Below are 12500 nucleotides of genomic sequence, written 5' to 3'. Positions count from 1 at the left end.
TGGCCCCCACACTGGTCCACACACTGGCCCACACACTGGCCCCCACACTGGCCCCCACACTGGCCCCCACACTGGCCCCCACACTGGCCCCCACACTGGCCCCCATACTGGCCCACACACTGCTCTTGCACTCACCCTTGACCAGGAGAGGCTGACGGAGGTAGGAATCGGAGGACGGGGCTCATTGTGATGCGCGGAGCGGAATCAGGAACGTCCTCGTCCTCCTGATTTCTTTCTCCCACAGCCTCCCCAGCCTCCCCTGGTACTGGCTGACACGGTCCTCTCAGTTCAGGACTGTCCTGGGGAGGCTGCTGGAGGGAGAAATCGGAGGACCGAGCTGAACCGACCGCTGAGCGAGAATCTCTGATGTTATCTCTCTCTTTGAAGGTTAATAATACAATTAATATAGTAATATAATTAATATAATAATAACAATAATATTAATAGCATTGATGGTGATGCTAGCTAGGGTTGAGCTCCGCCTCTCCTAGCCCTGTCAGCTCTCATTGGCTGGGCTGTTCTCCAGTCCTGGGTGAGAGGAGAAGCTGTCGTGTGAGTCGACACGTTCCCTCAACTCCAGGTGGAGGTTACAGGTGACAGAACTCACCAGAAGGTTCTGTGTTCTGTGGGTCTGCAGGCATGCAGGCGCTGATGTACTCGGTTCAGGAGGCCATCAGCGGCAGACCTCGTTGGGTTAGGACTGGAACCGACATCTGTTACTACAAGTAGGTCCTCCTCCCCTCCCCTCCCCTCTCCTCTCCTCTCCTCCCCTCCCCTCCCCTCTCCTCTCCTCTCCTCCCCTCTCCTCCCCTCTCCTCCCCTCCCCTCTCCTCCCCTCTCCTCTCCTCCCCTCTCCTCTCCTCCCCTCTCCTCCCCTCTCCTCTCCTCTCCTCCCCTCTCCTCTCCTCCCCTCCCCTCTCCTCTCCTCTCCTCCCCTCTCCTCTCCTCTCCTCCCCTCTCCTCTCCTCCCCTCTCCTCCCCTCTCCTCCCCTCTCCTCTCCTCTCCTCTCCTCCCATCTCCTCTCCTCCCCTCTCCTCCCCTCTCCTCTCCTCCCCTCTCCTCTCCTCTCCTCCCCTCTCCTCTCTCCTCTCCTCTCTCCTCTCCTCTCCTCTGAGCTCCTCTCCTCCCCTCTCCTCTCCTCCCCTCTCCTCTCTCCTCTCCTCTCCTCTCCTCCCCTCTCCTCTCCTCCCCTCTCCTCCCCTCTGAGCTCCTCTCCTCTCCTCCCCTCTCCTCCCCTCTCCTCCCCTCTCCTCTCCTCTCCTCTCCTCTCCTCTCTCCTCTCCTCTCCTCCCCTCTCCTCCCCTCTCCTCTCCTCCCCTCTCCTCCCCTCTGAGCTCCTCTCCTCTCCTCCCCTCTCCTCCCCTCTCCCTCTCCTCCCCTCTCCTCCCCTCTGAGCTCCTCTCCTCTCCTCCCCTCTCCTCCCCTCTCCTCTCCTCCCCTCTCCTCTCCTCTCTCCTCTCCTCTCCTCCCCTCTCCTCCCCTCTCCTCTCCTCCCCTCTCCTCCCCTCTGAGCTCCTCTCCTCTCCTCCCCTCTCCTCCCCCCTTCCTCTCTCCTCTCCTCTCCTCTGAGCTCCTCTCCTCCCCTCTCCTCCCCTCTCCTCTCCTCTCCTCTCCTCCCCTCTCCTCTCCTCCCCTCTCCTCCCCTCTCCTCTCCTCCCCTCTCCTCTCCTCTCCTCCCCTCCCCTCTCCTCCCCTCTCCTCTCCTCTGCTCCCCTCTCCTCCCCTCTCCTCTCCTCCCCTCTCCTCTCCTCCCCTCCCCTCTCCTCCCCTCTCCTCCCCTCTCCTCTCCTCCCCTCCCCTCCCCTCCCCTCTCCTCTCCTCTCCTCCTCTCTCCTCCCCTCTCCTCCCCTCCCCTCTCCTCCCCTCCCCTCTCCTCTCCTCTCCTCCCCTCCCCTCCCCTCTCCTCTCCTCCCCTCTCCTCCCCTCTCCTCTCCTCCCCTCTCCTCCCCTCCCCTCTCCTCTCCTCCCCTCTCCTCCCCTCTCCTCTCCTCTCTTCTCTTCTCTCTTTTCCTCTCCTCTCTTCTCTTCTCTCCTGCGCTCTGCTCTCCTCTCCTCTGCTCTCCTCTCCTCTCCTCTCTTCTCTCCTCTCCTCTCCTCTCTTCTCTTCTCTCCTGCGCTCTGCTCTCCTCTCCTCTTCTCTTCTCTTCTCCTCTCTTCTCCTCTCCTCTCCTCTCCTCTTCTTTTCTCTCCTCTTCTCCTCTTCTCTCCTCTCTCTCTCTTCTCTTCTCCTCTCCTCTGCTCTCCTCTCCTCTTCTCTTCTCTTCTCTTCTCCTCTCTTATTTTGTATGAACCTTTGTATGTACCTTCAGGTTTTTAAAAATGTATTTTTTTTACCCAGAAACCACTTCTCCAGGAGCTCCATAGCAGCAGGCGGTCAGAAGGGAAAGTCGTACTACACCATGACCTTCAGCGTGACCTTCCACCACAAAGACGATGTCTGTTACTTCGCTTACCACTACCCTTACACCTACTCTACCCTAAAGGTACTACACTACTACCACTACCCTTATACCTACTCTACCCTAAAGGTACTAACCTCTACTACCACTACTACTAGTATGGTAGTTTTGAGGTATATACAGTTATGAGCTATGTACAGTTATGGTATCTATGTACAGTATTCTATGTACAGATGTATAAATAGAGGCTATATAAAAAAGAGGTATGTTCAGTGTGCAAAAGTAGTATTTGTAAACAGCAGTAGTGCAAAGTTACACTGTTTAACCATGGTGAAGTCACCTGACTTAAAGAAAGTGTCCCACTGGAAACATATGTAAACTTCATCTCTTCATCTCTCTCCCCCACCCACCCCCCACCCCCAGATGCACCTGGAGAAGCTGCAGGCGATGCGGACCCCCCAGATCTACCTGCGCCAGGACGTCCTGTGTGAGACGCTGGGGGGCAACGCCTGCCCCCTCCTCACCATCACGGCCATGCCCGAGTCCACCAGCAACGACCACATCTGCCAGTTCAGTGAGTAGGGTGACCCCTGAACCCTCACCCCTCACCCCCTCACCCTGACTCTGTCACTACGTGGTGTGTGTGTGTTGTGGTGTGTGTGTTGTGTGGTGTGTTGTGTGATGTGGTGTGTGTGCTGTGGTGTGTGTTGTGGTATGGGGTGTGTTGAATGTGTAGTGTGTGGTGTGGTGTGTGTTGAGTGTGTTGAGTGTGTGATGTAGTGTGTGTTGTGGTTTGGTGGGTGTTGAGTGTGTGATGTAGTGTGTGTTGTGGTTTGGTGTGTGTTGTGGTGTGATGTGTGTGGTGGTGTGGTGTGTGTTGAGTGTGTGTTTTGTGGTGTGATGTGTGGTGTGTGTTGAGTGTGTGGTGTGGTGTGTTGAGTGTGTGTTGTGTGGTGTGTGTGGTGTGGTGTGTTGAGTGTGTGTTGTGGTGTGGTGGGTGTTGAGTGTGGTGTGTGTTGAGTGTGTGTTGTGCTGAGTGTGTGTTGAGTGTGTGTTGTGTGGTGTGTGTGGTGTGGTGTGTTGAGTGTGTGTTGTGGTGTGGTGGGTGTTGAGTGTGGTGTGTGTGTTGAGTGTGTGTTGTGCTGAGTGTGTGTTGTGTGTGTAGCTCAACCAGAACGCTAGTGTTCTCCTATCGGGGGGGTAAAAGGAACAGCCCCCCCCCCCCCCCCTAGTGCCTCCCCCCCTTCTCGTGTCCAGCACTGAACTTGATACATGTGTCTGTTTAGGTGTGTTCTGACTGTGTTGAGTGTTTCATATCTGTGTGTGCGTCTGTGCGTGTGTCTGTGCGTGTGTCTGTCTGTGCTGTTCGTGCGTCTGTCTGTCTGTGTGTGTGTCCGTGCGTCTGTGTGTCCGTGTGTCTGTCTGTGTGTGTGTCCGTGCATCTGTCTGTGTGTCCGTCCCTCCCTCCCTCCAGGGAACCGGCCTCTGGTGTTCCTGACCTCCAGGGTTCACCCCGGGGAGACCAACGCCAGCTGGGTGATGAAGGGCAGCCTGGAGTTCCTGCTGGGCTCCTCCCCCCTGGCCGCCAGCCTGCGGGAGGCCTACATCTTCAAGATCGTCCCCATGCTGAACCCCGACGGGGTGGTCAACGGGAAGTATGTACGCACACACACACACAAGCTGAAACGCACGCACGCACACACACACACAAGCTGAAACACACGCACGCACACACACACACAAGCTGAAACACACGCACGCACACACACACACAAGCTGAAACACACGCACCTGCGCACAAGCTGAAACACACTAAGCACATAGCTATAACACACACACAAGCTATAACACACACACACAAGCTATAACACACACACACACACACAGCTGTCACACACACACAGCTGTCACACACACAAACACACACTCTAAAGCACACACACACACACACACAAGCTGAAACGCACGCACACACACAAGCTGTAACACACACACACACACGTGCGCACACACAGCTATCACACATACAGCGATCACAAACACACACACACACACACACACACACACACACACACACACACACACACACTCTAAAGCACACACATCCCCCCCCCCCCCCAGCCACCGGTGCTCTCTGAGTGGGGAGGACCTGAACCGTCAGTGGCAGACCCCCAGCATGGAGCTGCACCCCACCATCTACCACACCAAGAGCCTGCTGCAGTACCTGGCTGCCATCCAGAGGGCGCCACTGGTGAGATACAGTCTGACCACAGCCCTGTCTGTCTGTCTGTCAGTCTGTCTGTCTGAGAACAGCCCTGTCTGTCTGTCTGTCTGTCTGACCACAGCCCTGTCTGTCTGTCTGCCTGCCTGTCTGTCTGTCTGTCTGTCTGTCTGTCTGAGAACAGCCCTGTCTGTCTGCCTGCCTGTCTGTCTGTCTGTCTGTCTGAGAACAGCCCTGTCTGTCTGCCTGCCTGTCTGTCTGTCTGTCTGTCTGAGAACAGCCCTGTCTGTCTGTCTGTCTGTCTGACCACAGCCCTGTCTGTCTGCCTGCCTGTCTGTCTGTCTGTCTGAGAACAGCCCTGTCTGCCTGCCTGTCTGTCTGTCTGTCTGTCTGAGAACAGCCCTGTCTGTCTGTCTGTCTGACCACAGCCCTGTCTGTCTGCCTGCCTGTCTATCTGTCTGACCACAGCCCTGTCTGTCTGCCTGTCTGCCTGTCTGTCTGTTTGTCTGTCTGTCTGTCTGTCTGACCACAGCCCTGTCTGTCTGTCTGTCTGTCTGCCTGTCTGAGAACAGCCCTGTCTATCTGTCTGCCTGTCTGTCTGTCTGTCTGACTGACCACAGCCCTGTCTGTCTGTCTGGCTGCCTGTCTGTCTATCTGTCTGTCTGTCTGACCACAGCCCTGCCTGTCTGCCTGTCTGCCTGTCTGTCTGTCTGTCTGGCTGGCTGTCTAGCTGTCTGTCTGTCTAAGAACAGCCCTGTCTGCCTGCCTGTCTGTCTGTCTGTCTGGCTGTCTGCCTGTCTGTCTGTCTGTCTGTCTAAGAACAGCCCTGTCTGCCTGCCTGTCTGCCTTTCTTTCTGCCTGTCTGCCTGTCTGTCTGTCTGTCTGTCTAAGAACAGCCCTGTCTGTCTGCGTCCCTGTGTGCCTCTCTCTGGCTGTCTGCCTCTCTCTGTCTGTCTGTGTTTCTGTCTGTGTGTCTGTCTGTCATGCGTGTGTGTGTATGTGTGTATGACTAACTGTGTGTGTGTGTGTGTGTGTGCGTGTGTGTGTGTGTGAGAGCAGGTGTTCTGTGACTACCACGGCCACTCCAGGAAGAAGAACGTGTTCATGTACGGCTGCAGCCTGAAGGAGACGGTGTGGCAGACCAACATCAGCACCGCCTCCTCAGACCTGCAGGAGGACCTGGGATACAGGGTACACACACACACACACACACACACACACACACACACACACACACACACACACACACAGACCTGCAGGAGGAGCTGGGATACAGGGTACACACACACACACACTCTCTCTCTCTCTCTCTCTCTCTCTCTCTCTCTCTCTCTCTCTCTCTCTCTCTCTCTCTCTCTCTCTCTCTCTCTCTCTCTCTCTCTCTCTCTCTCTTACACACACTCTCTCACACACACACACCCAAATACACATTCTCGCTCACACACACAGAGACACACACACACACACACACACACACACACACACACACACACACATTCAATAATCGAGAATGCAATAAACTAGAATGCAACACACACACACACACACACACACACACCAGGGTTTCCGTTAACCGGTAATTCCCGGACTTTGTCCGGATTTTTTTTTTGAAGTCCGACAAATTGAAAACTCGTCGGACATAAATGTCCGGTGAAAATAATTCCCTCTAAGCACAATTTGAATACAATTCGCTAAAGTTCACATTCTGATTCCTTCTATTTTAAAAAAGACGAATATATAGGCTATGTATTTATTTTATTATGATATGATTTGACACCGGCATGATGATGACTCCTAATGTGTAGGCTGCCTATGCGAAACAGCGGTTGTTTCCGGTGTGCGCTATAACTCGTGCACAATCGAGTCGAGGCAGAGAGGAGGATAGCGATGTTTCTCTCTGTGATAGTGTGATTATGCAAGCCTTTTCTGAAAGGGATGAGAACCCGATTGTTTCAGCTTCTCCCAGGGAGAAAGTGGTAGAGTTACCATCCTCCCCGAGTCCTACCATACCATCCGCTGACAGCCTATCTCTGCCTGTAACCGGCGAGCGATTGCGTGTCGCTCAAGTAGCTGATCAGTCATTAAACAAATGTTTTTTACATGCAGCTAGTGAGGAATCTGAAATAGGGGGCAACGTAGTTTATTTCCTTAACGATGGGATATTAATGCGTAAATGGTCTCCTCCTAATGCAAATGGTTGTGAGTGGAATACTGTCAAACAAGTGGTTGTGCCTGTGGGTTATAGACAACAGGTGTTATCTGTAGCACATGAGAGCCAGTGGTCAGGACATTTAGGTATAACTAAAACTTATCAGCTGATATTGAAACATTTCTTTTGGCCCGGACTGAAGGCGGATGTTGCCAAGCACTGCCGTCTGCCGCTGTTGCCATACTTGTCAGATGGCGGGTAAGCCTAATCAATCCATTCCACCCGCACCATTGCATCCCATTCCTGCTATAGGGGAGCCATTTGAACGTGTAATAATTGATTGTGTTGGACCTTTGCCTAGGACTAAAAGTGGAAGTCAGTATTTGCTCACTATTATGTTCCGTTCCGTTGCGTAACATATCAGCCAGCTCAGTGGTGAAAGCTTTAACAACGTTTTTTTCCACATTCGGTCTTCCTCTTGTTATACAATCTGACCAGGGCACTAACTTTCAGTCTAAGCTTTTCAAACAAGCCCTAAGAACGTTAGGGGTACGATGTCACGCCAGAAGCCTACATGCTTGCACTGTTCAATAAAATGTTATACATCTAGACATTGTGGTATTTCTTTATATACGTATCCCAGCCTGCCTATTGTTTCTCAATAAACAGTTATGTTCTCCTCATTGACATACTCCCGAGTCCGATTAAGTATGATTTGACAGGCAGCTAAACGAAATGCCTTCCCAACCAGCGAGACCTGGTTATAGAAATGACGTTGTTTTATTGATAAAAAAAAGGGTAAAACTGGAAAGAGAAAATAGAAAACTCACATTAATCCCAAACAATTTAACAAACTTCAGTTAACGTAATGTGGAGTCTGTTCATTGATCGATGCTGTCTGTTCAGTTCCCAGTGAGGCGCCCGTTCAGCGCTGGACATAATGGCATAGCGCGCATGCGAATCATGTTATATTATTATATATTATATAGCTCGCATCTAATCGTATCGGATGAGAAATAGACATTAAATGGCATATATAGGCCGCTACACAACAGTAATCACCGCGACAAACAGCTATATTAGATTTTTTTTGTTTTTTTTTTTTAATTTTTTTTTTTTAAATATTTTAATATCATGACCGGAATATATCACGTTTGTCCGGTAAATCGAAATCTTCCCGGACACGATGTCCGGCGGCAATTTTTTCTAACGGAAACCCTGACACACACACACACACACACACACACACAGGATAGTCTGGATTAGATTATTGCAGTTGTATTTATTGGTTCACTGACCTTTAATATACAGTATGTCTGTGATTCAGATAAACACATTTACATGGAACATACTGTAGAAGCAAGCGCTAAAGTAAATATGTTATGTTCATATATATAAAAAAATCATACAATCAATCAATCAGGGTTCAAAACAAATTCATCAAAGAAAGATGCTACATTAGCAATGACTGATTATCAACACAACATCATGGAGGATATGAAGAGATGTTCTGTAGCTAGAGAGCTGCTCATCCTCTCCCCTCCATCAGGTGGGGTCTCATTAGAGACTCACACTTAAAGACACGTTCAGTAATTTCTGCATACCATCAAAGAGTGGGCCACCAACAAATGTAAACCGTAGATCAGATACATTAGCAGTTGATGTGTATGACGTATCTGTGATGCTCTAGACATGACACAGAACTTCCACCGGTCCTGGTTGTTATTGTTATGATAAGGTAAGACAGCTGTACATCATAATCAAAGGGTTTATTCATCTTTAGACATTTCTGGAAATATTGCTGACTGGCTTTAAGGACATTAGTAAGTGTTATGGGTCTTTGATTGTCTCATAGTACAGAGGTCTAAGTACGTACTGTAAGTTAGTTCATCATTGATTCAGACAGAGGGAGTAACCATGGATACAGACACCTTCACTGGTAACACCCTCAGAGGATGACAGTTACAATGGTTGTAGATGAATGGAAAGACTTTCCCAGTGAAAGTGTGTGTGAAGGTGCGTAGGTGTGTGTTAGTGTCAGGGTCAGAGAATGACAGGTTTCCTCGGTCCCAGTCCAGTTGAACTCTGACCCTCTCGGGGTTCTGGCTCACTGTGAGGGGAGTGAATAGACCACCTGGAACACGTGTATGAAACATCCTATCATAAAACCTAAGCCACCAGGATCCAACCCAAAAGCTTGACCTGCGATTCCTGCCTGCAGACTCTGTCATCACACCCAGGCTATAGTCTGTACTCCCCCCCACCTTAACGTCCCAGCTGTGTGTCCCTGAGTCAAAGCCCTCAGAACCCAACACCGCTGACCAGGAGTCAAACCTCTCTGGGTTGTCAGGAAGCTGCTGTGCCTCTTCTCTGAGTCTCACACTGGTCAGATCCTCTGACAGGATGAGTTTTGGGTCTGCAGTGTTGGGGTCCAGAATCACAGGAGTGTATTCCACTATTCCCTGCATCTTCTCCCAGATTCTGAACTGCAGGTTGCCCAGGTGCTTTGCCACGTCGATCAGCGCTCCTGAAACCTTCTCTGGATCCGGCAGTGTGCTCTGGGCTCTGAAGGCCTTGAAGTTCAGCAGGAATGTGATGTCATCAGCTTTTAGCTCCTCCTCCATGGCTCTGATTGTGTCTGAAAGTGATGATATCTCTCTGCTCAGCCCCCCAATCTTCCTCTTCATCATCTGACTCTTCTGCTCCTCTTCCTCCCTCAGTGCAGCGATACTGACTCTCTCTTCATCTCGTAGAAACTGGTGAAGCGTCTCAAACTCCTCCTTCATCTGCCTCTCTGTGTGCTGGGCCTGGCTCTCAATATGTTTAGCTGTTTCATCACAAGTCCGTTTAACCTCTTGAAACGTCTTCAGCTTTTCCTGTAATGGTTTAAGTGCAGTCTTGAGTTCCCTCTTATGATCCAGTACAGCTTCATCTACTGGGCAACAGTCATGTTTTTTATGCTGTTTTGAAGTCTGACACACCAAACAGATGGGCTGTTTATCCTCCAGACAGAAGAGCTTGAGTTTCTCACCGTGCAGACTGCAGAGCACCTCAGACCCTGCTGCAGCTCTCTGACTTCTCTCCTGTACGAAGGCCTCACACAGGTTCTTTAACACCAGGTTACAAGGAGGATGAAGCATGGATGATTTTCTCCTGCACATTGGACATTCCTGAGTGTCTTTCAGTTTCCAGAATTCCTGCAGACAGGTTTTACAGAAGCTGTGGCTACAAAGGAGGACAACAGGATCCTTGAAGATGTCACAGCACACAGGACAGGAGAAATCCTCCTCCGAGAGAGAGGGTTTAGACGCCATTCTCTCACCACCTTCGTCTCCCCTGTAAAGGCTTCTGAGGGGAAAGTTCACTTCTGAAAACTCACCGCCTCGAAGTCAGTAGGAAGTCAAATCCAGATTTTGACGGTGTTGCTTCTTCCTTTGTGGTTGTTTTGAATGTCGATTGTAAATGCGTGTAAAGTCCTTTAGAGAGTCATACATATGTATTGTTGTGGATCATGCTAGTGAACGTCAGCACCAGAGAGTTGAATGTTAGCCTTCTGTGTGGTTCAGTTCTGCTCTCGACTGTTTCCTGCTCAACTGGTAAGAGGGTGGAGCTTCAGGCATGGTATGACTCACTGTGTTCAAGGCTCACAAGCAGAAATATGTTGTGTGTGTGTGTTTGTCTATGCATGCAGTTGTGTTTTTTAGCGGCTCATGTCATCTTAACACACCCATTTCCTGTTCTTGATTTTGTCTTGCATTGTAATGCTGACTGGCCTAGTGAACACACCAAGACACACACACACAGGATAGTCTGGATTAGATTATTGCAGTTGTATTTATTGGTTCGCTGACCTTTAATATACAGTATGTCGGTGATTCAGATAAACACATTTACATGGAACATACTGTAGAAGCAAGCGCTTAAGTAAATATGTTATGTTCATATACAACTTTTCATCCAATCAATCAATCAATCAGGGTTCAAAACAAAATCATGAAAGAAAGATGCTACATTAGCAATGACTGATTATCAACACAACATCATGGAGGATATGAAGAGATGTTCTGTAGCTAGAGAGCTGCTCATCCTCTCCCCTCCATCAGGTGGGGTCTCATTAGAGACTCACACTTAAAGACACGTTCAGTAATTTCTGCATACCATCAAAGAGTGGGCCACCAACAAATGTAAACCGTAGATCAGATACATTAGCAGTTGATGTGTATGACGTATCTGTGATGCTCTAGACATGACACAGAACTTCCACCGGTCCTTGTTGTTATTGTTATGATAAGGTAAGACAGCTGTACATCATAATCAAAGGGTTTATTCATCTTTAGACATTTCTGGAAATATTGCTGACTGGCTTTAAGGACATTAGTAAGTGTTATGGGTCTTTGATTGTCTCAGAGGAGTACAGAGGTCTAAGTACGTACTGTAAGTTAGTCCATCATTGATTCAGACAGAGGGAGTAACCATGGATACAGACACCTTCACTGGTAACACCCTCAGAGGATGACAGTTACATTCATTACAGATGAATGGAAAGACTTTCTCAGTGAAAGTGTGTGTGATTGTGCGTAGGTTTGTGTTAGTGTCAGGGTCAGAGAATGACAGGTTTCCTCTGTCCCAGTCCAGTTGCACTCTGACCCTCTGAGGGTTCTGCCTCACGTTGAGGTGAACGTCTAGACCATGTGGAAGATGTGGAGCACATGCAGTAAATATCATATTAGAAAACCTAAACCACAAGGATCCACCCTGAAAGCCTGTGACGCCCTTCCTCACTGCAGACTCTGTCATCACACCCAGGACATAGCGTGTATTCCCCCCCACCTCAACGTCCCAGCTGTGTGTCCCTGAGTGGTTTAGAGTCGACGCCATTCTCTCAACACCTCTGTCTCCCCTGTAACGGCTTCTGAGGGGAAAGTTCACTTCTGAAAACTCACTGCTTTGAAGTCAGTAGGAAGTCAAATCCAGATTTTGACGGTGTTGCTTCTTCCTTTGTGGTTGTTTTGAATGTTGATGGTAAATTAGTGTAAAATCTAATGGACAAGCAACACCAGAGTTGAATGTTAGCCTTCGGTGTAGTTCAGTTCTGCTCTACTGTTTCCTGCTCAACAAATAAGAGGGTGGACCTTCAGGTATGACTCACTGTGTTCAAGGGTCGTGTGTGTGTGTGTGTGTGTGTGTGTGTGTGTGTGTGTGTGTGTGTGTGTGTGTGTGTGTGTGTGTGTGTGGGTGTGTGTGTGTGTGGGTGTGGGTGTGGGTGGGTGGGTGGGTGGGTGGGTGGGTGTGGGTGTGTGGGTGGGTGGGTGGGTGGGTGTGTGTGTATAGCACAAGAAAACACACAGTAATTTAAAATCCAGTACAAAGGCCATGTCCATCTAACAACAACACATTTACCACCTAACCCTACCCCATGTCACATGACCTACCCCCTGTCACATTACCTACCCCCTGTCACATGACTTTTTTGCACATGATGTGGTGTTGTGGGGACAATATTCACTATCCAGACTATGACACACACACAAACACAGACACACACACACACACACACACACACTCTCTCTCTCTCTCTTTCTTACTCTACTCTAACACACACACACACACACACACACACACACACACACACACACTCTCTCTCTCTCTTACACACACACACACACACAGGCACGCACGCATACTCACAGACACGCATACTCACACACACAGACGCGTACACACACACAC

General features: G+C 49.8%; 2 protein-coding genes across 2 annotated transcripts in view; one reads left to right on the top strand and one right to left on the bottom strand.

Moving 5' to 3' along the window:
• Positions 1-12500, top strand: part of agtpbp1 (ATP/GTP binding carboxypeptidase 1) — a gene marked incomplete at its 5' end in the record, with an annotated part of 66411 nt that overhangs the window by 46029 nt on the left and 7882 nt on the right. Inside the window, 6 exons of the mRNA XM_080532967.1 lie at positions 638-725; positions 2340-2484; positions 2824-2974; positions 3875-4055; positions 4522-4651; positions 5681-5812. Of these exons, the coding sequence (XP_080389093.1) occupies positions 638-725; positions 2340-2484; positions 2824-2974; positions 3875-4055; positions 4522-4651; positions 5681-5812 (827 nt within the window). The remainder of the gene's footprint in view (positions 1-637; positions 726-2339; positions 2485-2823; positions 2975-3874; positions 4056-4521; positions 4652-5680; positions 5813-12500) is intronic.
• LOC308158591 (E3 ubiquitin-protein ligase TRIM35-like) lies at positions 8669-10084 on the bottom strand (the record flags this gene model as incomplete). The annotated part of the gene is made up of 1 exon (XM_080532239.1): positions 8669-10084. The coding sequence occupies one exon, from the start codon at positions 10082-10084 to the stop codon at positions 8669-8671; it is 1416 nt and encodes a 471-aa protein (XP_080388365.1).

This window comes from Nansenia antarctica (assembly GCF_963989245.1).
Source record: "Nansenia antarctica genome assembly, chromosome: 5".
Classification (NCBI taxonomy): Eukaryota; Metazoa; Chordata; class Actinopteri; order Argentiniformes; family Microstomatidae; genus Nansenia; species Nansenia antarctica.
Note: the sequence above shows the minus strand (reverse complement) of the source record. Positions and strands in the feature narration are given on the sequence as shown.